Below are 22,699 nucleotides of genomic sequence, written 5' to 3'. Positions count from 1 at the left end.
TGCTGGGTCCAGCCCGTGTCCCTCTTCCCTGTGGGAGCACCCTCCTCCTGTGGCTCCCACTGAATTTCCCTCGCATCCCTGAGGGGATCTGTAAGAGGGTCTGGAGGAGGGGGTGACCGGGAAAGGCTGGGTGAGCCGCAGGATGGCATGGTGGGTGCTCCCCAGCGTAGACGAGCCCATTGGCCCTAGTGGACCCCAGCCTGGCAGGACAGATGGATCAAGGCCCATCGGCCAAGGCCTGGGACCAGGGCCGCTCCCTGGAGTCTCCAAAGGAGCGGCGTTCCTGTGCTGAAGGTGTAAAGTCTCCCTTCTCAGGAACCGCCTGGGAGAGAATTACTGTGGCTGTAAAACAATTGGCATTTGGAGCTAAGGTGTCTCTCTGGAATGTCCCGGGGACGAGGGGCAAAGGTTGGGAGGCGCTGACACCCCGGTCCTGCCTGCTTGGCAGATGGGACGCCCCAGGGAGCCGTCCGTCTGGCAACTTCCCACCAGGGCATCCGAGAGAACCACAGGGGGCTCTAAGACGGGGGCCCAAGCTCGCTGACCCCTCCGCTGGGCCCTCCCGGCCCCCTTGCCCAACTGGCTCCCCGCGTTGTCTGCCCAGGGTCCCAGCGCCCTTCAGCGGGAGTGTGGAGCGGGTGGGGTCCCCGCAGGCCAGGGCCGGCTCTCTCGGGCCCTCCTCCGCCCACCCCGCCATCCCTCAGGGACAGGGCTCCTCCGTCTCTGCCCCTGCCGGGCCCGGGGACTGACCTCCCCACACTGGGGCCCAGGCTGTGTGGTCCTCCCCGGGCTGAGGGGGGCTCAGCTGGGCGCCCCGTCCCCGCACCAGGAAGCCTTGGGGGCGGCCGGGGGGCGCTCCTGCGAGAGACCCGCTTCACCAGGGCGGCCGCACACCTGCATCTGCTCCGTCCACCCCCACCGGCCCTGCCCGTGTCTCCTGTCCCTGCGCCACCCCTTCTCATGCTGTGAAGTCTGTCTCCTCCATCTGTCCAGGGCGGGGGTCAGAGGGGCGCCGGGGAAACCTGCGAAGGCTGCTCTCCCCCCAAGCCCTGCCTGCAGAACCCATGAGACGGGCCCACAGGTCCCCCCTCAGCACCCAGGCCTTCTGTCTGAGGCAGGGCAGCGCCGCAGAGGCGGCACAGAGCCCCGGGCCTGGAGGCTGGCCCGCCCCGGCCCTGCTCCTGCAGGTTTGCGCGCGGACACACGTGCTTGGCCGGACAGCGCCCGACAGTGAAGGGATGGACACTGCAAACCCCCTAGGTGCCAGCCCAGCAAGAGGCTCCCGAAGCTCCTCAAATTCTTATCTGAATTATCACACAGCCTCCCGTGAGGGGTGTGCCCGGTGACCCCGCCGTGTGCTTCCAAGGCCGGACCTGCTCAGAGCCCCATAAGCGTGGCAGGGGTCTGGGGTTCTGCGGCGGGGGCAGCTTGCCCCTGAGGCCTGGCCCACAGCAACTCCCCCACGAGCTGAAATTCTGTGCATTCACACCCTGCCCTGCCTCTGGCACAAGACTGGATGGAGGAGACCCACGGGTTCAGACTCACGGGCCACAGCGTCTGCATGGCCGGCTCACATGCCCCCGTGAGAAGCCTGGCCCAGGGTCCGCGCGCAGTGACCACCTCCAGGCCTAAACGTTTGTTTATTATTGCGGCCGACATGCTGGATTCTTAGTAGCCACAGCTCCTAGCACTCATTTAACATTCACTTTGCCAACATTAATGCTGCCACATGCCTGGTAGTGCCATGGCTTCCGATAAAACAGACCAGACGTCCCTCAGAGTGTGTCAGTCCCAGGGGCAGGCGAGGTCAGCCACGGGACACAAGGCACTGCGTGCCGGCGAGAGCGGGGAGGGCGAGGGGGCGGGGGCCTGGGCGGGACGGAGCCTGCAGCTGGTGGGCATCGCCAGGGTCCGGGTGGCCCGCAGGGGGCCTAGGTCCAGGTGGCCCTCAGGTGGCCTGGGTCCAGATGGCCCTCAGGGTGCCCCAGGGTCTTGCGAAGGCCCTGAGGTGGCCCCCAGGTCTTGCGAAGGCCCTGGGGTGGCTATGTGGGGCACGTCCTGGCCTCCGGGCCCCTTGCGTCCTGGGGCAGGGGGTGAGGTGCCCGCTCGTCTCTGCAAGCCTGACTGGCCTGTGGGGCCAGCACTGAGGCCCCCGGCAGTGCCTCAAGGTCGTGGGGTTGTCCTTGGAGCCACTGTGTCTCAAGTCCACACCTGCAGACCAAGTGTTTATGCACCCGTTCTAGAAAGAATGGAGAGGCCCCGGGGCTCGCTGGACACGGGGGTCAGAGTCCAGGCTGAGGCCAGGTGGTGGCTACGGTGCAGGCTTCCCGTCTGGGGGACAGTCGAGACAGGCCACAAAAGGTGGGGCTGGCAAAGCCAGAGGGGCTGGGGAAGGCGGTTCGGGCGAAGACCGACCAGGGAGCCTGGTGCTGCTGGGAGGGGAGGCCGTCGGGGCCCGGGGAGCCCGTGGGGGGTCAGGGCCGGACAGTGGGGAAGGGGACAGGCTAGGGGCGTGGACTCTGGCAGCCTTGAGCCCGGTGGTCCAGGCCCCAGTCAGACTCTGCGCTTCAGGCGCAGAGTGGCCCAGGCACGGGTGGCCAGGTGTGGGCTCATGGAGAAGGGCAGGGCAGGCTCCCTTTCCTCCTGGGTAAGTCGGGAAGCTCCAGGGAGCTCGCCACCTGCAGAGATACCATGCCGAAGTCCAGTCAGTTATGAGCTCTCTGCCAGGAAAGAGAGGCAGGAAGCTGGAAACGTCTGTCTCCAGCAGCTTTTGGGGCAAGGCGAAGGGTGAGGGGCCACCAGCTCACGGGGCTCTGCTCCTTCTCAGATTTAGCGGGCCTGGACGTTGGGGCGGAGCAGACATGGGCCCGCAGCCTCCGCAGCCTGCTCTCCTAGAACGTGACCCTCTGCATGAGGGGTCCTGGTGCCACTCAGCCCCTGTCCCCGCTCGACGTGGACCCTGCTAGACAGGGCCACCCTGGCGCCATGCACTCTGTGCTGTGTGCTCGTGCCCGTGGGTTGAGGGTTTCACCCGTGGCACCAACTCAGATCTAGCTTCCGTGTGGCCGTGGACCTGGGGACCTGAGGTCCCCTCATGTGACTTTGGGTCCCAGCTCTCCCTGCCAGTGTCCGCGAGGGGCGTGCGACAGGCTCGTGGTCTGGTGTGTGCATTGCTTTCACCCCCAGGCCCCGGTGGCTCAGCGGAAAAGAATCCACCTGCTGTGCAGGAGTCACAGGAGACACTGGTTCGATCCCTGGGTGGGGAAGATCCCCTGGAGGAGAGAATAGCTACCCACTCCAGTATTCTTGCCTGGAGAATCCCATGGACAGAGGAGCCTGGAGGGCTATAGTCCATGGGGCTGCAAAGAGTCGGACACGACTGAAGCGACTTAGCACACACGCACATAGCCCGACACAGTCAGCAGCGATGGCCTAGACACGAAGCACCTCCCCCCAGCAGGAGAAGCTGCTGCTTCTCCTGGCCCCAGGAAGGGCCACTGCGAAGAGCCTGTTGGGGGTCAGAGGTGGGGGAAGGAGGCTTGGCCCCCGAGAGTTGTGTCCTAGGCTCACAGAGGCCTTTCCAGCTAGAGTAGTCCCCAGACAGCCCCTCCAAGGGCAGGACCCCAGGGCTGACGTCGGAGACTTAGCTTTTTCTGGCACCCGAGGCCAATCGAATCTCAGAGACAGAGTCTGCGGTGAAGTAGAAAAGGAGAGCTTTATGGCTTTGCCAGGCAAAGGGGTCCACCATGGGCTCCTGCCCCCAAAGCCTTGTGTCCCCACTGGGGAGGACAGTGACAAGTTTCATAGTAATTGTTCAGAGGGCGTGATCAGCTCATGAACATTCTTCTGATGGGCGGGTGGTGAGCTAAGTAGGAGTCCACATTGTCAGCCTTCAGGTCCGACTGGTCTGGGGTCTGCATGCTTGCGGGCAGCCTATCGTTAATCATTAATGCTCCCACCTGGAGGGGTTTCCGTATCTGCAGAATGGCTCAGAGACACGGTGTGTTTCCCTTGATGGGAAAACAGGACCTTGCCCCAAGACTGCTCTTGATTGTTCCTCCCTGGTCTCTATCCCCTCCCTTCCCTAATGAACAACTGCTTGAATCTGCCCCTTGGAACTCAGGGAAGGTCATGGAGGCGGAATGAAGGCTGCTTCCTCGAGTCAGAGAGTGGGGGACACAAGGCCTTGTGCCCGGGGGCCCTGCAGGGCCCTGCACGGAGTCAGGGCTGGAAGCAGGCCTGCTGTGGCTCTGCCTGCGGGAGGGGTGGGGGGTCCATCTGCCTCCAGCTGCTTTGCAGAGGCCAGTTCAGATGGAGGCTCCCAGGAGGCTGTGTCCTACCCCGGCCGCACCTGCAGGGACTCGGGAGCCAAGCGGGGTGAGCCTGGGAACGTCAAGTGTGCCTGCCGCCCCTTTCAAACCCCGAGGCGGAAAGCCGTCCTCCTGCTCCTTCATTGACAGTTCAGAAGGGACCGGCTGCCCTGTAGCCCAGGGCGGGTGTGTCACGGCCTCAGACCGTTTTCAGCTTCTGGGAAGCTGGTGAGACCCCTGGTTCTCAGGCCAGTTCCAACAGCTCACATCAGAGCTTCCGGGGTGAGGCTGGGGCCAGGCCCAGGCTCGAGGGGCTTCAGGCTCATGGATCTTCGGGGGCCAGGCCCAGGCGGGGCTTCGGGGTGGGCAGCGGGCACTACCTTGAGCAGGCACAGCTGGGCTGGGCTCCTGGAGGCTGCCTTCAGCCTCACAGGACTCGAGGCTCCCCAGAGCCCCCCACGCCTGGCTCCTGCCTGGGATGTCACAGCACGTAAGAGGCCTTGTGATGGGCAAGAGGCCTCGCTGTGGGCAAGCTGCTGACCCCTCTTCACCCTGGAAGCTCTGATGTGGGGTGTTGGGACTGGCCTGAGAACCAGGGGTCTCACCGGCTTCCTAGAAGCTGAAGTCAGTCTGAGGCCGTGATGCACCTGCCCCAGGCTACAGGCCAGCCGGTCCCATCTGCACTGTCAACTGTCAACTTCAGCCTCCTTGGTGGGGACACCACCAGGTCCAGTATCTTAACAGGTGCTTAGAAGGTACCTGGTGGACGTTCTGTGAACTCATAGTCGCCTTGCACAGTGCCCAGCTTAATAAGAGTTCAACAAATAATGGTTGAATGAAAATGAAAATGCCAAAACAGACGCAATGACTCCGGACACTAAGTCTGAGGTCAGTAGTGGGAGGCAGGACCTCACGGTGGCGGCCAGGACAGGGCCAGTGCCCTCGGGTGCAGGTGGGGGGGGGCTGGGCTCTCCTGCCCCCACACCTGTCCCTGCAGCTCCAGCCCCCCTGGTGGGGGTAGGGATGACTTAGCGGCCCCATCAGGGCGCTGGCTTTCACCCACTGAGTCTGCAGCTGGAGAGGGTGTTACATGGAGCCAGTTGGGTGAGGAGTGACCTCTGTGTGACCCGTGTCAGCTCCACACAGGGGCACCTCAAGCCCCAACCACTAGTGACCCTCTCGGTGCTGGGGTCTCCGGTACCGTGCTGCTGGGATTTTAGGGGAGGGGTCAGCTGACTGCCATTAAAAAATACAGTTAGTGAGCAGGCCTCAGGGGTGAGCATGTGAGGTGGGGCCTGTGGACACACCCTCATGTCCAGCAGTCCCCCAGCCCCACCCCCCAACACCCTACCTTCCGGAGGATAAGCTGGAAAAGGAGGGCAGTTTTTCCGGGCAGGCCCTGGGATGGAGAATGTGGCACCCCTTGTGGAAATCTCTTACTCATTAACTCGACAGAACCAAGAACGCTCTGCAGGTCGGGAGCTCTCAGCTCCGAGTCCGGCCTGCACTTGGGGGCCAGAGGCCTTCCTGGCCCAGCACCCCCTCTGCCTTCCCTGGGGCGCGCCCATAGGGCGCACCGGGAGGGGCAGGGTGGTCGCGCATGGCGGCCGCCCAGCGACAAGGCCCAGCTCTCTCAGCAAACCAGGGGAGCGGGTTCAAGTCCTGGTCTTCCTCCCCGGAGCTCTGGGACCCTCTTCCCAACATCTCCCCCGCTCCCCCCCCACCACCTTGGCGTCCAGCCTGTGCGGGGGGGTGGGGACCCTTGCAAGGGTCTCTGCAGCGCCCCCAGAGGGCACCCAGGCTGTGAGAGGCATCCCGAGGCTTTCCATCTGGACCCCGTTTTCCCCGGGGTCCCTTTCGGTGCTGACGCGCGGAACCTCTTGGGAGGCGGATGTGACGCCTTGGAGCCCAGCGCACATCTCCCTGCACGGAGGGAGGCGGGCCCGCGGCCCGTGGCAGGGTGGGCCGCGCGCTCTGTCCCTGCAGGGGCCTGGCCCTGCGCCCACCGCCGCGGTAGCCGCGTCCGAGAGCGGGCTGCCCAGGCGCGTGGGACCTCCGCATCACCGCCCCCGCCCGCCTCCAGGAGCCGCGGGACCAAGGTTGGCTGTTTTCAGCCACATCTGCACGGCCCCAGCCTTCGCGGGCAGTTAAAGTTAAACAAGACACACCGTCGGGGAGCAAGGTCCTAGGCCCACAGCCACGCCCTGGTCGCGGCCCCTGAGGTGTGTGTGGGGCGGGGGCCACAGCCTCGTATCCATGCAGGGAAGTCCTGGGTCCGGCGGCAGGCGTGGATGCTGGTCTGGGCTTCAGGGGACCGTCTCCCTTGGAAAGCCTCTTGCTCCCGGTCCTGCGGAGCAGAGCCCCCCTGTTCCGAGAAGGCCTGCACACTTGGGGACACAGAAGGTGGCCGTGGGGCAGCATGCCCTCAGCCTCTGCCCTCCAAGGGCACCTCGCCGGGCACTCCATGCCTTCGGCCTTGGGAAGCCCCCTTTGTGTGGACTCATTTTCCACCAGACATGACTCTCCTATTGCTCAGGGCCTGGCTGTGCAGTGGAGGTGACACTGACTGGCCCCAGCGACCTGTGACCCGCGGGGTTCATGCTGGGGACCCCCACTCCCCAGCGATGATGCACTTCAGGGGGACGCAGTGTGGGACCCCTGTGGGCAGGTCACCCAGAGCCCGTGGCAGCCTCCCCGCCAGCTCCCCTGAGAGAACGTGTGCGCCTTCTCTTGAATTTCCTCCCCTGCACTAATGCCTCTGTCTTCTGAGAGGCCTCTAACTTCATCTTCCAGCTCCTCCAGTGAGTCTTTGGTTTCTGCTCCAGTATAACAAAAGGTTTGTAATCACTGAACGCACTTTTTTGTCGAGGTTGAGGCTCCTTTTCCTGAGGGTTTCCTTGCATCATGTGGCCCCAGACCTCCCATCCCCAGCCCCCCGGCGGTGGCCAGTGGGCTGTCCCTGCCTGCGGGCGGCCAGATCTCACGGGGCCCAGCAGGAGTTTGTGGGCTGCGAGGGTCAAGGGCCAGGATGCCAGCATTTTCAGGTCCCTTCTTCCTGCTGGCCCAAAAATAAATGACACCATAGCCTTCTGCTTTTTCCGGGCTTGGAAAAGAAGCATGTAATCCACCTTCCTTGCAGGAATCTGACTTTCATCTTTATGGTCTCCCAGAAAGGTCTAGCCTTATCCTCATACGATGAGGAAGCCTAGTCTACAAGGGATAAAACAGTAACGTGCTAGTGACCTCAGAACAGAAAGCACTCGAATGTGCAGAAACCCTGACTCTTGATCCCTCAGACAGGTGGGGCTCCATCGAGTAGCCCCAACATGGGGGCTCATGGGGGCCCCTGGAGGCCAGCAGGGGGGGCCAGCAGTGGTGGGTGGGGGGCCATAGGGGATCCTGGGGACCAACAGGGGGCAGCATTGGGGGAGGGGCAGCATCCAGGGAAGGGTCCTGGGGCAGCTGCTGCACTTGGTCCTGAGCCTCTTGTGTGCTGGGGGAGCAAAGTGGTCCCAATGAGGGCGTTGGCAGTACTGTTCTCCAGGGATGAGAAGCAGCTTCTCATTCCAGCTTCTCTCGCGACCTGGTGCCCATGTGGGGTCCTCTGATGGCCTCCCTGCCTCGGGAACCCTTTGCCCTCTGCAGCGCGGTATCCATATCAGAAATTGATAGTCCCACGGCTTCCTGCTGCTCTGGCTCCGGGCAGTGGCCCATGACAAAGTCCTGGCTTTGGGGGCCATGCTGGAAGCACCCTGATAGTGGTGGCTGCAGCGGCTGAGCCGCCACGTGAACGGCAGACATGGTTTATGACACCTTGGAACATTGACCACACACTTTATCTGCAGAAAACATGTCCTTGGAGAAAACACCTTGCTGAAATTTTTCACATGAAAGTATAAAGGTAGATGGAGGGCTTCCCTGGTGGCTCAGATGGTAAAGGGCAATGAGATGTAATCCTGCTCCCCGACAGGAAATCTGTTTGCAGATTCTCCAAGCCCAGCACCGCCCCCCCTGCCCCCAGCAAAGTGAAGTGTCCTGTGTCCTGGCTCTGGTGGACTTCAAGGCAAGTCTGATTGTTACCCTCAGTCTCCCAGCCAGCCACCAAGCCCCACTGAGGCTGGCTTGTCTCCTCTCACGATGGCTCCCTGTGATGTAATTAACTTTCTGTTCTTGAATCTTAGAACTTTGAAGAATGCCTTTTCTGGTTTGTTTGGCCTCCAGGGCCACCAGCCTCCAGCTTCCTCATTCTATAATAGCAGAGTCGCTGAGTACATGCCCTTCTGGGCCCTTTTTACGTCTCGTGCAGAGAGAGGGTTTATGTGGTGCTGGGGTCTGTGTGACCCTGATGGAAACCTTACTTCTTCCTGCCTTGGCTGTTTTTGCTGGTGTCTGCCTGTCATAGCTCGTGTTCAGTGAATCCTTTCGTGGAGTAAGGTCTCAGTGACCTGGTCACCAGCTACTCCAGCAAGCACGCCCTGTGACTGTCCGCATGAGCCGTCTGCACCTGGGCCTCCTCCATGGTTCCCTGCTTGGGGCCCAGCCAGAGTGGCCCCTCAGCCCCCCTCTTCTGAGGCCCCGGCCCCCTCAAGCTTACCTGCCCTGCACCCTAGCTTTTCTCACACCTGCTTCAGCTTCACCGGGACACAGATCAGTAGAAATCATCTAATGTGAAGTGTTTCTCAAGTCTCTAGGTTTATATTTTTCATCAAATCAGGGACACTTTTGGTCGTCATTTCTTCAGATTTTTCTACCTTGTTTTCCCTCTCCTCTTTCTAGGGCTCCAGCTTTACTTACGCTGTGTCTTCTGTTATCATCACACACACTACTGAGGCTCTGTCCACTTTTTATCTTTTTCTTTGTACTTTGGATAATTTCTACTGTTGTCTCTATCTGCTGTTAAGCTTATCCGTTGACTTTTTTTGTATCAGATATTGAATTCTTCAGTTCTAGAGTTCCAATTTGGTTCTTTTAGATATCTTCTATTTCAAGGGCGAGCAGGTTACGCCCATGGGCTGGCTGACTGTTTTTGTAAATAAAGTCTTATTGGAACACAATGATGTCCGTCTGTTCATGTATGTCATGGCTGTTTTTGCACTACAGGGGCAAATTGAGTAATTGAAAATCAGAATGTATAGCCCACAAACCTAAACAATTTACTATCTGGCTCTTTTAGGGGAAAAAAGAGAAAAAAGCCAAATCCTATTCTATTCCACTGCTGAGATTTACTCTTTGTTAATTCATTACAAACATATTTTCCTTTACATCCTTGAGCATGGTTGCAATAGCTATTTTTAAACCATTGTCTGCTACAAGGATTTAGCAACATCTGGGTCACCTTGAGGTCTCCACTGATTTGTGGATCTTGTTTTCCTGTTTATTCACATGTCTAGTAATTTTGCATTGTTTCCAGGACACTGTGACTGATGCACTGTAGAGACTCTATTCTGTTATGTTCTTCTGGACGGCATTGACTTTTGTGGCTGCTGTTGGTCACTGTTGTTTTGCCAGAGCTGGGCTGAAACTCCAAGTGTGTCTCCCTATGGTGACAAAAGCTGAAACCTCTGGATTCTTAGCTTCTGCTGGCGTCTCAGGACCTGCCTCTTGTGTCAGCCAGATATTTCAAGAGTTCATACAGAACTTGGGGTTTGGCCTGTCAAGCTCTTTCCTTTCTGGGATCTGCCTCCTCCCTTTTCAGTTACTGTGATCACCCTGAGCTCTGATTTTTCAATCCAGTCAGGCTATAGGCTTCTGTCTGAGTGTTGGCTACTCTGCATGACCCCAGGTAAGACCTGCCCTCTGGAAAACAGTCATAAGGAAACACAGAAATTGATTCGTGCTGGTCTCTTCCTCAAAGTGTAGGTCCCTCTGGTTTCTGTCTTTGGGCTCTCTTCAGTGTTGTGGGTGTTTTTTCCAGACCTCATGGTCATTAACAGGGGACAGATGGCTGGACAACTCTTGACAGTGGTTCCTTTGTGTGACAATGGGAGCGACTCCACTGGTGCTGTGAGGTGTAATTGTCACAAACTCTTAGAGCCAGTCATGAAATCATATGAAAGCAGAGTTTAAATGTGCGCCTCTGTATGTGGAGCACGCAGAGCAGACTGACACGGAGGAGGGGTGAGAAGGCTCTTGGGGAGAAGGTGCAGCTTGTGGAGAGGGGCTGGTGGCTGCAGACCCACCTGTGGGCAGGGACAGGGTTGCTCATGTGTGACTTCACTTGACAACACTTTTGTTTATTACTTTTGATATGGTGCTGAAGAAGACTCCTGAGAGTCCCTTGCACTTCAAGGAGATCAAACCAGTCCATCCTAAAGGAAATCAGTCCTGAATATTCATTGAAAGGACTGGTGTTGAAGCCAAAACTCCAATACTTTGGCCACCTGATGTGAAGAACTGACTCATTGAAAAAGACCCTGAAGCTGGGAAAGATTGAAGGCAGGAGAAGGGGATGACAGAGGATGAGATGGTTGGATGGCATCACTGACTCAATGGACATGAGTTTGAGCAAACTCCGGGAGTTGGTGATGGACAGGGAGGCCTGGCGTGCTGCAGTCCATGGGGTCGCAAAGAGTCGGACACGACTGAGTGACTGAACTGATTCTGAGAGTGTATAATTACATGTGACATCATCAGTCACACTGCCGTGTGGTTGCTGCCTGCCCTGTAAGGGATGGCATCTGGGTGGATGCCTCTGAAGACAGGATAAGGGTCCTTGGGCCAGTGTCTGTCCAGGAAGGGGCCTCAGGGAGACCACAACATGGCTGTAGAGAGTACTGGAGAGTCAGAACTGGGACCTGTGTGGGTTTGTGTCACAGATGTGTGTGTGGGGTGTCCCTGTGTGCATGTCTGGGTGTCCCTGAGTGTCTGGGTGTCCCTATGTCTGGGTGTCCCTGAGCGTGTTGGTGTGTGTCCCATGACTGTGTGTCCCTGTGTGTCTCTGTGTCCTGTGTGTGTGTCTGTGTGTTTTTGCCTGAGTGTGTGACATCCCAGGTCACACGTGGACCCACTTGTCCCCTGGAGCAGGCAGAGCCCCAGGCCTCACACCCTTCTCTCTGGAAGCATTGCACTGTTTGGCTGCTCTGAAGCAGGTCTGAATGTACACGTTAAAGTAAAACCAAGGGATTTACCATGCCTCTGCATTGCGTGGACTCAGCTGAATCTGCTGAGAGATCCCAAGGGCGGTGGCCTCGGACAGCCTGACCCCAGGCCCGAGGTCCCAGGCCACGTTCCAAGGGGGCGTGAAGATGGTTGGCAGTAACTTCCCAGTGCCCGCCCTGCTCGGGGCCCCTCCAGAATGGCTGGCTGGCACGGGCGCCTCTGACCTTTAACATCAGTCCGAGGGTTGTAATTACAGGTCGAGGCATGTGTCCCGTGCTGTGACCATCGCGTGGCTGAGCTCAATTAGCTGTAACTCGCCAGGCCTCTGCCGTCAGTGACCTGTGGGCTCGGAGGTCCCTGTGGAAGGCTGGGCCGCCCCAGGATGGCCTCACGTGGTTCCTGGGGACCGGCCTCCATGGGGCCCCCGGTCTGTCCTGCACAGAGAGCTGTCCTGTCTCCCTCGGGCACTAGCGTTCTGTGTGGTCCTGGACACGTGTCATGCGCTTGCCCGGCATCCAAACCTGTGATTCTGTTGGGTCCTGGCCACCCCCGTGGCTCCTGCCCATGAAGTGTCCCTGTGGGTCTTGACCTGGCTCTGGCCCCACAGTGGACACACACTCGGGCCCCGTGTTGGCCCTTGACACATGATGTGCTTGAGTCCTGGAAACCTCTGGTGGGCTCTGTCCTGGCAAACTCGGCTCTGATGGGGAAGGCTGCCCCCTACACTCGCTTCCCAGGGCACTCCCCCAGGACAAGGGCCCTCTGTGTCCATGGCCAGGGTCTGTGTCCGCGGCCAGGGCTTCGTGTCCACGGCACAGGCTCTGGGGGGCCGCACGTGGAGACTGTGCAGCAGTGCGGCCTGAGGTGCCGAGGTCACTGGTCTGACTTGCTTTGTGGGCCCTTCTGTCTTCAGAATACAGGAGATGAAGGTTAGGAGGGTGATTGGGCCCTTGGCCACCAGGCCCCTCCAGGTTCCCCCAGTGTAAACCGGGGTGCTGGGAGGTGGCGGGGAGGAGCAGGTGGTGGTCCCACGACTCCCCCATCATCCTCCCAGCTTCCCCAGGAGACCCAGCCACCTGGGGCCTCAGAGGCGGGAAGGAGAGCACCCAGCGGGTGCTCTGGCTGCCGGTCATCCCGGTCATCTCATGGAAGCTGTGACAGGAGCATCTGTCCTAACCACACTCAGGCTGAGGCTGAAGGGAGGGTCTGGCCCGCAGGGACACAACCCCACAGGGAGCGGCCGCCCTCCTGGCGGGTGGACAGCATCTCTGGGCTGGCCACAGCAGGTGTGCCTGCCCAGGGCGCTTGGCACTTGGCCCACTAGCTCCTAAAATGCCCATTATGGGCTTAATGGCTGAGCCACTCACAAATTGCCATTTAAAATCAATCAAGTCTTCAGCTTAATTAGCTCATTACCATGCAGACTGCCGTCTCGTGGTCACGAGAGAAGGGGAGAGCCATGCAGCCTAACCGCCGGGTTGGAGGATTGCTCGCAAGGAATTCCCATCACGCAGAGACCTGGCGCTACGGGCAGAGACAGAGAAGAGGAGCCCCCACGCCCACCCCATGGATTGCTGCTTCCCCCTCCCCTGAGACCAGAACAACTGGGAACCAGGGGCCAACCGGATGCCAGAGCCCTCAGACCACAGGGAGGGATGGCCCTGCCTGCCCCGATCGCTAGCTCAAGTGACGGCATGTGGACCACATGGCAGCAAGCCTGCCTCAGGGTGTCCTCCCGCTCCTGGGGGTGGTGGGGGTGGACAGAGCCATGTGATGGGGGGTGGGGGAGGGAGCAGGGGATAGAGGGCTCCCCCGGAGAAAAATGTTAGCGAGAAACGGAAAGTTCCCGTGCGTTCTGACATCACAGACAAGGAGCAGAACACAGACGCAGTAGGACAGGCGCTCACAGTGAGACAATAAAATAGTGGTGAAACTAAAAACTGGAAAAGAACGAACACAGTGAGATCTTAGAAATAAACCGTAAACATTAGAAAAGACCCTGATGCTGGGAAAGATTGAAGGCAGGAGGAGAAGGGGACAACAGAGGATGAGATGGTTGGATGGCATCACTGACTCAACGGACATGAGTCTGAGCAAGCTCCGGGAGTTGGCTGTGGACAGGGAGGCCTGGCGTGCTGCAGTCCATGGGGTCACAAAGAGTCGGACACGACTGAGTAATTGAACTGAACTGACCTTTGAAATTGAAAGTGTACCCGTGCACGTGCGTGAAGAACCCCCTGTTGATAAGAAAAGGCTGATAACCCGGTAACACAGTAGCAAAGGCCACGATACACGGGTCACAGAACAGGAAGAAATGTCTCCCGAATGATATCAGACACTCAGCCTCACTCACAATGAGACAGATTAAATCTCCAGGAGATGCCCTTTCCCAGCTGCCTGGGATGAGGGGCAGGTGTGCCCCCCGCCGTGGGCAGGTGAGGCGGGTGTCTGGGCAGGACACGGATGAGTGCTTATCAGGCCCTGCCCTGCTCAGAGGTGCGTGTCCAATGCCGACGGACACAGAGGTTGGAATAGCATGCCTGTCTGTCCACATTGTGTGTGTGTATGTGTGTGTATGTATATGTGTGTAGTGTGTGCATGTCTGTGTATATGTGTGTATGTGTGTGGGTTTGTGTATGTGTGTGCGTGTGTATTTTCTCTCAATGGGTAAAAAGTTCAGATCACTTTTTCTGTGGGTTTTCAGGGCTTCCTTCCAAGCAGGAGCATCTGGTCAGAGGTCAGCCTGTGTCTTATCCACCCTTTGCCCAAATTATTACGGTTTTCTAGTAACCGTACAGGAGTGTGGCAGAGGATTAGGACTCCGAGTCCCAAAGGGCAGAGTTTTGTTGTTGTCGTCGTTAAGGGTCACCTGGCTCCTTGGCACCTTCCTGCCCCGCTGGTCCCACAGCTGCCAGAGACAACTGTGATCTGAGACCCACCATGAACATCTACTTTGGGGAGACGTTTGGCTGAAGAGCAAACTCAGCCTGAGCTGAAACCGGCCTGCTGTCACGGCAGGGGGTGTGCTGGGGTCGGCTGGCACTGGCCACAGCCGGCCCTGGACCTGATGACTCTGCAGTGCTGGCCTCTTCAGAGGGGCCCCCGACCAGTGGTCACCAGACGTGGGCCCCTGGAGCCTGGCTGGGGCAGGAGGCATAGGTTTTTGGGGAACAGCTGCTGGGGCTGGCAGGGCCGCCCTCCACACAGCTTATGTGGGGTTCATTGGGGCTTTTGAGGTGCAGTAGCGGAAGCCACGTGCAGCCTGGGAGAAGGACAGCCTCATAGCAGCCCAGCAAGCAGGGGACTCAGGCTGTACCGTGGTTCTGGCTCTCGGCGGACTTTCTAACTCAGCTCCCAGATGCCAAGCAGCAGGAGGGAGAGGAGAGGACATGCCGCCATCTGTGGACTCCGTGAGGCCCTGGGAGGAGAGGCGAGAGCCCAGGCCTTTCTATGACAGCATCACTCCGAGGGACCAGCACAGATTCCCGGGTCCAGGCCTGCTGAGCCAGGCATCTGGGTGGGGCCTGGGGCCCGCAGGGAGGGCTCTGGGCCAGGCTGAGGGGTAGGAGCAGGCTGTGAAGGAAGAGACGCATCCCTCCGTCCCCGGTGGGTGGCCGGCTGGGCAAGTGTGTGCAGGGAGCAGGTGCGGCCAGGCCCAGGCTCTTGGGCTCCTGCCTGTCTCCCCATCAGGGACCCTCCCATGCTAGGCTTGGAGGGCCCTCCGGGGGTCGAGAGCCTGCAGGCCTCAGGGAGGACAAGCTCAGGCCTCCCGCTGACGAGCAGGGCGGGGCCAGAGGGTTTCCAGGAAGCGCGGCCCCCACTCCGGCCCCCCACCCTGAGCTCACAGGCAGCCTCCTGTGTGGGCACCTCGGGCCATGCAGCCGGCGCCCCTCTGTGGGTTGGGAACTGTTTCCCGTGGAAACGATGAGGCACCAGCCTCCTGGCCTCTGAGATCATCCGTGAAGGTGGGACCCCACCACTGGCTTCCTGGGTGGCTGCCCTCACTGGACCCCTGTGAAAACCATCAGAGGAAGAAGCGGGACCTTGTCCTGACATCCAGATGACCCGCTGCTGCCACGGTGCCAGATCCCAGGAGGCCTGCGGGCTCCTAAGGGGCCCCCAGTGGGTTCTTAGGGCCTCAGGGCCCATTCTGCTCCACTGGCTGAGACTTGAGGCTCCCTGGGCCACAGAGCAGGGCCCACGCCTGCCCCACTGCACCTCAGCCCGACCTGGGGAGGACTGTCCTGGGGAAGACAGGCAGACTTTCCGAGAGCCAGTGTCTAGCCCCTAAATGTTCTCAGGTCGCCAGTGAGGAGACAGGCTGAGGACAGGGTGTGGGGCTCCTGGACCAGAACCCAGGTCCTAGGTGGCTGGGGCGCATAAGCCAGGCTCAGTTTGCTGGCCATACCCTCGTGGGTCACACCCTGTGCTCTGTCTCCCCCGACCCCGCTGCCCTTGGGTCCTCGCATCTCAAGAGACAATCCTCAGAATACAAAAGAAGACTTCTTAATAAACAGAACTTAGTTTTTCAGTCACAAAGTCGTGTCCGACTCTTTACCACCCCGTGGACTGTAGCACACCAGGCCTCCCTGTCCATCACCACCTCCTGGGGTTTACTCAAACTCATGTCCATTGAATCAGTGATGTCATCCAACCATCTCATCCTCTGTTGTCCCCTTCTCCTCCTGCCTTCAATCTTTCCCAGCATCAGAGTCTTTTCCAATGAGTCAGCTCTTCTCATAAGCTGGCCAAAGTATTGGAGTTTTAGCTTCAGCATCAGTCCTTCCAATGAATATTTAGGCTTGATTTCCTTTAGGGTTGACTGGTTTAATCTCCGTTCTGTCCAAGGGACTCTCAAGAGTCTTCTCCAACACCAAAGTTCAAAAGGATCAATTCTTCGGTGCTCCGCTTTCTTTATAGTCTAACTCTCACATCCATACATGACTACTGGAAAAACCATAGCTTTGACTATATGGACCATTGTAGGCAAAGTAATCTCTTTGCTATTTCATACACTGCCTAGGTTTGTCATAGCTTTCCTTCCAAGAAGCAAGCATCCTTTAATTTCATGGCTACAATCACCAACCTCAGTAATTTTGGAGCCCAAGAAAATAAAGTTTGTCCTTGTTTCCATTGTTTCCCCATCTATTTGCCATGAAGTGATGGGACCAGATGCTATGATTTAGTTTTTCAAATGTTGGGTTTTAAGCCAGCTTTTTCACTGTCCTCATTCACCTCATTTCATTCACCCTCAGCAAGTGGCTCTTTAGTTCTTCACTTTCTTCCATGAGGGTGGTTTCATCTGCATATCTGAGGTGATTGATATTCCTCCCAGCAATCTTGATTCCAGCTTGTGATTCATCCAGCCTAGCATTTTGAATGATGTACTCTGCATATACTTTAAATAAGCAGGGTGACAATATACAGCCTCCATGTACTCCTTTCCCAATTTTGAACCAGTCTGTTGTTCCATGTGGCTGCTTCTAACTGTTGCTTCTTGATGTGTATACAGGTCCTGCAAGAGGTAGGTAAGGTGGTCTGGTATTCCCATCTCTTTAAGAATTTTTGTTTGCTGTGATCCACACTAGTTTGTTGTGATCCACACAATCAAAGGCTCTGGTGTAATCAATGAAGCTGAAGTAGACGGTTTTCTGGAATTCTCTTGCTTTTTCTATGATGGATGTTGACAATTTGATCTCTGGTTCCTCTGCCTTTTCTAAATTCAGCGGGTACATCTGGAAGTTTTCTGTTCATATACTGTTGAAGCCTAGCTTGGAGAATTTTGAGCATTACTTTGCTAGCATGTGAAATGAGTGCAATTGTGTGGTAGTTGGAACAGTCTTTGGCATTGTCTTTCTTTGGGACTGGAATGAAAACTGAACTTTTTCAGTGCTGTGGCCACTGCTGAGTTTTCCAAATTTGCTGGCATATTGAGTACAGCACTTTCATAGCATCATCTTTTAGGATTTGAAATAGCTCAGCTGGAATTCCATCACCTTCACTAGCTTTGTTTATAGTGATGGCCACTTGACTTCACATTCCAGGATATCTGGCTCTAGGTGAGTGCTCACACCATTGTGGTTATCTAGGTCATTAAGATATTTTTTGTACAGTTCTTCTGTGTATTCTTGCCACCTCTTCTCAATATCTTCTGCTTCTGTTAGGTCCATACCATTTCTGTCCTTTATTGTGCCCATCTTTGCATGAAATGTTCCCGTGGTATCTCTAATTTTCTTGAAGGGATCTCTAGTCTTTCGCATTCTATTGTTTTCCTCTATTTGTTTGCACTGATCACTGAGGAAGGCTTTCTTATCTCTCCTTGCTATTCTTTGGAACTCTGTGTTCAGATGGGTGTATCTTTCCTTTTCTCCTTGCCTTTCACTTCTCTTCTTTTCTGAGATATTTGTAAGGCCTCCTCAGACAACCATTTTGCCTTTTTGCATTTCTTTTTCTTGGGGATGGTTTTGATCACTGTCTCCTGTATAATGTTACAAACCTCCGTCCATAGTTCTTCAGGCACTCTATCAGATCCAATCTCCTGAATCTATTTCTCACTTCCACTGTATAATCATAAGGGATTTGATTTCGGTCATACCTGAATGGTCTAGTGGTTTTCCCTTCTTTTTTCAATTAAAGTCGAATTTTGAAGGAGTTTATGATCTGAACATGAGTGAAAAAGAGAACTATCTCAAACACCCATCTCTTCTGTCAATATTCCAACTATTTTGAAATCAGACTTAACATAGGATTCTTGCCACATTTTCCTTGGAGTCTTAAAATAAAACAAAGGAGAAGTGGCCCCAGTAGTGTGACCTCCCTTGAGGTCCTGGCAGGGCTGACGGGCGAGGGGACCGAGGGGCCTGACTGTTGGTGGGGGGACCTTTGGGGTCCTGCTGTCCCCAAGCACGTGACTGTTGTGGTGGGGGTGATTGCGGCTGGGGCACCCTGGAGCGCCTGGCCTTATAGGCTGTCTTCCTGGGGGGCAGGGGGGATGTCCTGCATGGGGGCGCTCCCATGAAGACACAGCAGGGCTTCAGGCAGGGTGGGGGTCCAGGGCACCAGATACAGCAGGGGGGTGAGGTCAGAGGGGGTTTGTGGGGCCTGGGGCGTGGGAGCCCGCGCTCTGCTCACCTGGCCTCTGAAAAGCAGTCATGCAGCCCCTCCAGCCTAACTCTGGCATGGGACTCCCTGCGGAAGGGGGCTGTTTTCTGAGCAGGAGGCAGGGAGACCTCTGAGGAGGGTGTCCCAGGGCCGGGTGGGCTGGCAGGGCCTCCCAGCCACACAAGCAGGGGCAGGAGGGAGGTGGCCACAGCCCCAGGTGGGGGGCCTTGTTTCCCGAGCTCAGGTCCTCTCTGTGGAGCCAGGCTGGCCCCCTGACTTCTGCTCCCCCCACAGGCTTCCACCTGTCCCACAAGGTCACCAGTGTGGTCCCTGAGAGTGCCCTGCTCATCGTGCTGGGCCTTGTGCTGGGCGGCATCGTCCTGGCGGCCGACCACATCGCCTCCTTCTCCCTCACGCCCACGGTGTTCTTCTTCTACCTGCTGCCGCCCATTGTGCTGGACGCCGGCTACTTCATGCCCAACCGGCTCTTCTTTGGCAACCTGGGCACCATCCTGCTGTATGCGGTCATCGGCACTGTGTGGAACGCGGCCACCACTGGGCTGTCGCTCTATGGCGTCTTCCTCAGTGGCCTGATGGGTGAGTGGGCACTGCCACCCCCGGGGGGTGGGGGGCTCCTGGAGGGTCCCAGCTGGGGCAGGCTCCCAGCAGCTGCGTCTAAGAAAGCACAAGACAAAGAACACAGACCTAAAAGGAGAGTGAGTGTGGAGCTCATCCAGAGATGTCACCAGTGGCCACTTAACCCTCCTGGGTTTTAATTCACCAACAGCCAGTCCACGCCCGTCCTCAGGCCGAGACATGTGTCCTGCTTGGGAATGAAGTCTGGTCCGACCAGGTTGGCTGGTGGGTGGGGCGGTGGGAACGAGCCGGCTGCTGTCCCTCCCCCTTGGCAGGGAGGTCGGGTCCAGCCTCAGATCCCAGGGAAGGAGGATGCAGCCTCTGGCAGAAGGCGACACCTGAGCCCCACGCCCGTGGAGCCCAGGTAAACCTGCCCCCGTGCCGAAGGTTGGGTGTCGTTTCTACTCAATCCGGCGGGGAGAAGGCAGGCCAGCCTCTCCTCCATCACATGGGATCTGTGTCTGCGGCTCTTCCCCCTGGCCGTGTTTCCTGCCAGTTGGTTACTAACCTCAGCCCTGGTGTACCTCTGAGGTGCACCCCACCCACCTGGGAGTTGGTCATTATCCACCCGGGAAACGAGCAGGTGGGGCCCTGCTCACCGAGGCTGCACATACGTGCTGGATGGCACGGCCCTGAGCTCAGCCTGGTTCCCATGTGCCTCTGGACTCCGCGGGCTGAGCTCCCAGTGTTGGGGGTGACGAGGGAGGTGGGGGTGCTTCCACCTCCCTGGGCAGCAGTCTCGGCTCAGCTTCGGCCTCAAACACTTCCATCAGCTGAACCAGACAAGGGACAGGCCCTCTGACAGAAGAGCACGCACCCCCAACCCCCCAGTGGGGCTCAGGACCTCCCTTGAAATCACAGTGTCAAAGACACATTGAGAAACAGGGCTAAGGCACCCCATCTGCAGGAGTCACCTAGGACTTTGTCCTCACCCCTGGGCAGTGCGGGCGTCCTCAAGTCCCCACAGCCATTCAGCACCAACCCCAAGCCCAGCCCTGGAAGCCCCCCAAGGCTGGCGTGGCGCCAAACACACCCGGCCAGTTCTCCCCAACACGTGGGCCGCAGGGGCCAGGCAGGTGACGTTAGAGTGCCATTCCCAGCGGTGCCCTCAGGTAGTTGGGACAGTCTAAGGCCACTTCTGCCCCCAGGCCCAAGGGAACATTCTGGGGTTTGGCTCCCTGAGGGGCCACAGCCGTCTGAGGCCTGTGCTCCATCCTTGGGATGGAGTGGTCACGGCTGGGTGTCAGCCAAGGTCATGGAGCAGGGCAGTGCCCAGGGGATACCTGGAGCCCGGCCCTGCAGCCGGCAGACAGGGATGGTCTCTGCTGACCGTCGGCCCAGCTCCAGGCTCTGAAGTCTGCCCCAAGGCTGGGGCACACCGCCAAGGAAGGGTCAGCCTGGGTGGCCACAGGTGGGCCAGGCAGCGACTGTCCTGGGGGCATCTGGGCACAGCAACCCAGCACCCAGAAACCCCAGGCCACCAAGAGGCCCTGTGGGTGGGTGAGGCCGCAGTGGGGGAGGGTCCCAGAACACGCAGTCTGGCAGCCGTGAGCCCACAGTCCCGTCCCTGGGGCCTTCCTGGCAGGGCCGGTGCAGGGAGGATTGGCCCTCCAGGGAGGAGGGCTCCCCTCAATGGCCCACTCGTCCTCCAGGAGACCTGAACATTGGGCTACTGGACTTCCTCCTGTTCGGCAGCCTGATTGCTGCCGTGGACCCAGTGGCCGTGCTGGCCGTGTTTGAGGAGGTGCACGTCAACGAGGTGCTGTTCATCATCGTCTTCGGGGAGTCCCTGCTCAATGACGCCGTCACCGTGGTGAGTGCCCAGCAGGAGGCACCTCCCAGTCCTGCTCCAGGGCCTCACTGCTGGCATCCCAGCTTCAGATGCAGGCTGGGTCCCCGCCCTTGACCATGGAGTCGTGGGTGATCACGGTGTGGTAGGGATTAAAGAGGAGAGCTCAGCCAGGCCCAGTGTGTCCGTGGCCTGAGGGCTGGGGGTCCATGTCGGCTCTGGGTAGCCTGGAGAGAAGAGCGGCCTGTCCGGATATCAGAGGCCGTCCTCCCCATGCCAGCCATGGGCTCTGGGGAATTGCAGTCCCGGGGGCAGCATGGAGCCGTCGCCTCCCTAGGGCTGGTCAGTGGTGTGTCTGAGCACCCGCCTGGGGTCTCCTCAGCCCTGCAGGTTCGCAGACGTAGTGGACATCCAGTCTCCTCTTTGCTCTAAAAGCCCTTTAGCCTCCATGTCCCGTAAATGTGTGAAATTCTGCCCAAGCCAGGAAGCTCCTCCCTGGCTCCTGTGAGGCTCATCCTCCTTACGAAGGAGGAAGCAGAAGCAGGGCGCTGTGCTCTGCTCCCCCGACCTTCACAGCTGCGCCCATCCCTCCCACACAGTCTCCGTGCAGCAACACCACCAGGTTTCCTTCCATAAACACAGCTTTGCGATCTGCCCCGTGAGGGCCTTCTCCCCACTGGAGAGCACAGACCTGGGGACACAGAAACATTTCTTCCCAAGGGCCCCACAGCCCCCCGGCCCGGGTCACCCCCAGGCCCCTCCCCTGGACATGGAGCCAGCGCATCCTTCAGGAGCTTCACTCAGAGCACAGCAGGCACCTCCCACACACACAGCCCCGCAGCCTCGGATGCGGTGTTAGGCATTTATCACGTCATAGCAGGATGAGGTTTAAACGTCAACAGGCAAAGATGCCAGGGGTGCCTCCCCATAGACAGGGGCCACGTAACGGCAAAGTCACTGCAAATGAAACTCTGGGTGTGTCTTAGGAAATGAACTAAGGATCACTACAGTAGGCCAGCTTTGTGGCCACCCTGCTTCACCACGGGTGGGAAGGCCAGGTTTTCTCTGAGGGTTCTTGTTCTTCCCAGACTGTCCTTCCACCCCAGACCCCACACTACTGCCCCAGATGAGTTTCCCCCGGTGGTTTTCACTTTCCCTTCAGATTGCTGCCAAGTTCTCCTCACGCGGCCCAAGTCTCACAAGGCCTGGGGCCCGAGAATCAAGTCTCGACAGGCCTGGTGCCCAAGACGGGGAGGAGTCAGTGCTGACCGCAGGCTGACGATGTCCTGTCTGTCTCTGTCCCCGCAGGTCCTGTACAATGTGTTTGAATCTTTTGTGACATTGGGTGGTGACAAGGTGACCGGTGTGGACTGCGTGAAAGGAATAGGTGTGTGGCTGGCAGGTCGTGTTCCAGCGGGAAGCCAGGGCCAGTGTCTTCTCCGGAGCATGGACCCCTCAGGGCAGCATCTGTGCCAGGCTGGAACCCACAGCCTGTGCAGGGAAACATTCTTCCATTTCAAAATCTTGGTGACAGGCCCCCTCCCTCCCCGGCAGGTCCCACTAATGTGGTTTTCCAGGCCCCAGCCACCCTGGGCGGCGAGGATCATTTTCCCCACAGACCTACGGGAGGATGGGGATCCTGTATCCGGGGTCCTGGGCATCCCTCTGGGCAGGAACAGTTACAGACAGATAGCATTCCTGGGAGCCCAGAGCCTGGTCCTTGCTGTCAACCCCCCACCAATGCTGCTGGTCTCAGCGCTGCCCC

General features: G+C 58.3%; 1 protein-coding gene across 2 annotated transcripts in view; it reads left to right on the top strand.

Annotated features, from left to right (window-relative positions):
- The window catches only part of SLC9A3 (solute carrier family 9 member A3), a 38,671-nt gene that overhangs the window by 3,887 nt on the left and 12,085 nt on the right, over positions 1 to 22,699 (top strand). For both annotated transcript variants that reach the window (XM_043489059.1, XM_043489060.1), the window contains exons 2-4: positions 18,804 to 19,106; positions 20,798 to 20,958; positions 22,243 to 22,321. In XM_043489059.1, the coding sequence (XP_043344994.1) occupies positions 18,804 to 19,106; positions 20,798 to 20,958; positions 22,243 to 22,321 (543 nt within the window). The remainder of the gene's footprint in view (positions 1 to 18,803; positions 19,107 to 20,797; positions 20,959 to 22,242; positions 22,322 to 22,699) is intronic.

Source organism: Cervus canadensis, chromosome 16 (assembly GCF_019320065.1).
Source record: "Cervus canadensis isolate Bull #8, Minnesota chromosome 16, ASM1932006v1, whole genome shotgun sequence".
NCBI lineage: Eukaryota > Metazoa > Chordata > Mammalia > Artiodactyla > Cervidae > Cervus > Cervus canadensis.
This window is presented reverse-complemented; position numbering and strand designations above follow the sequence as displayed.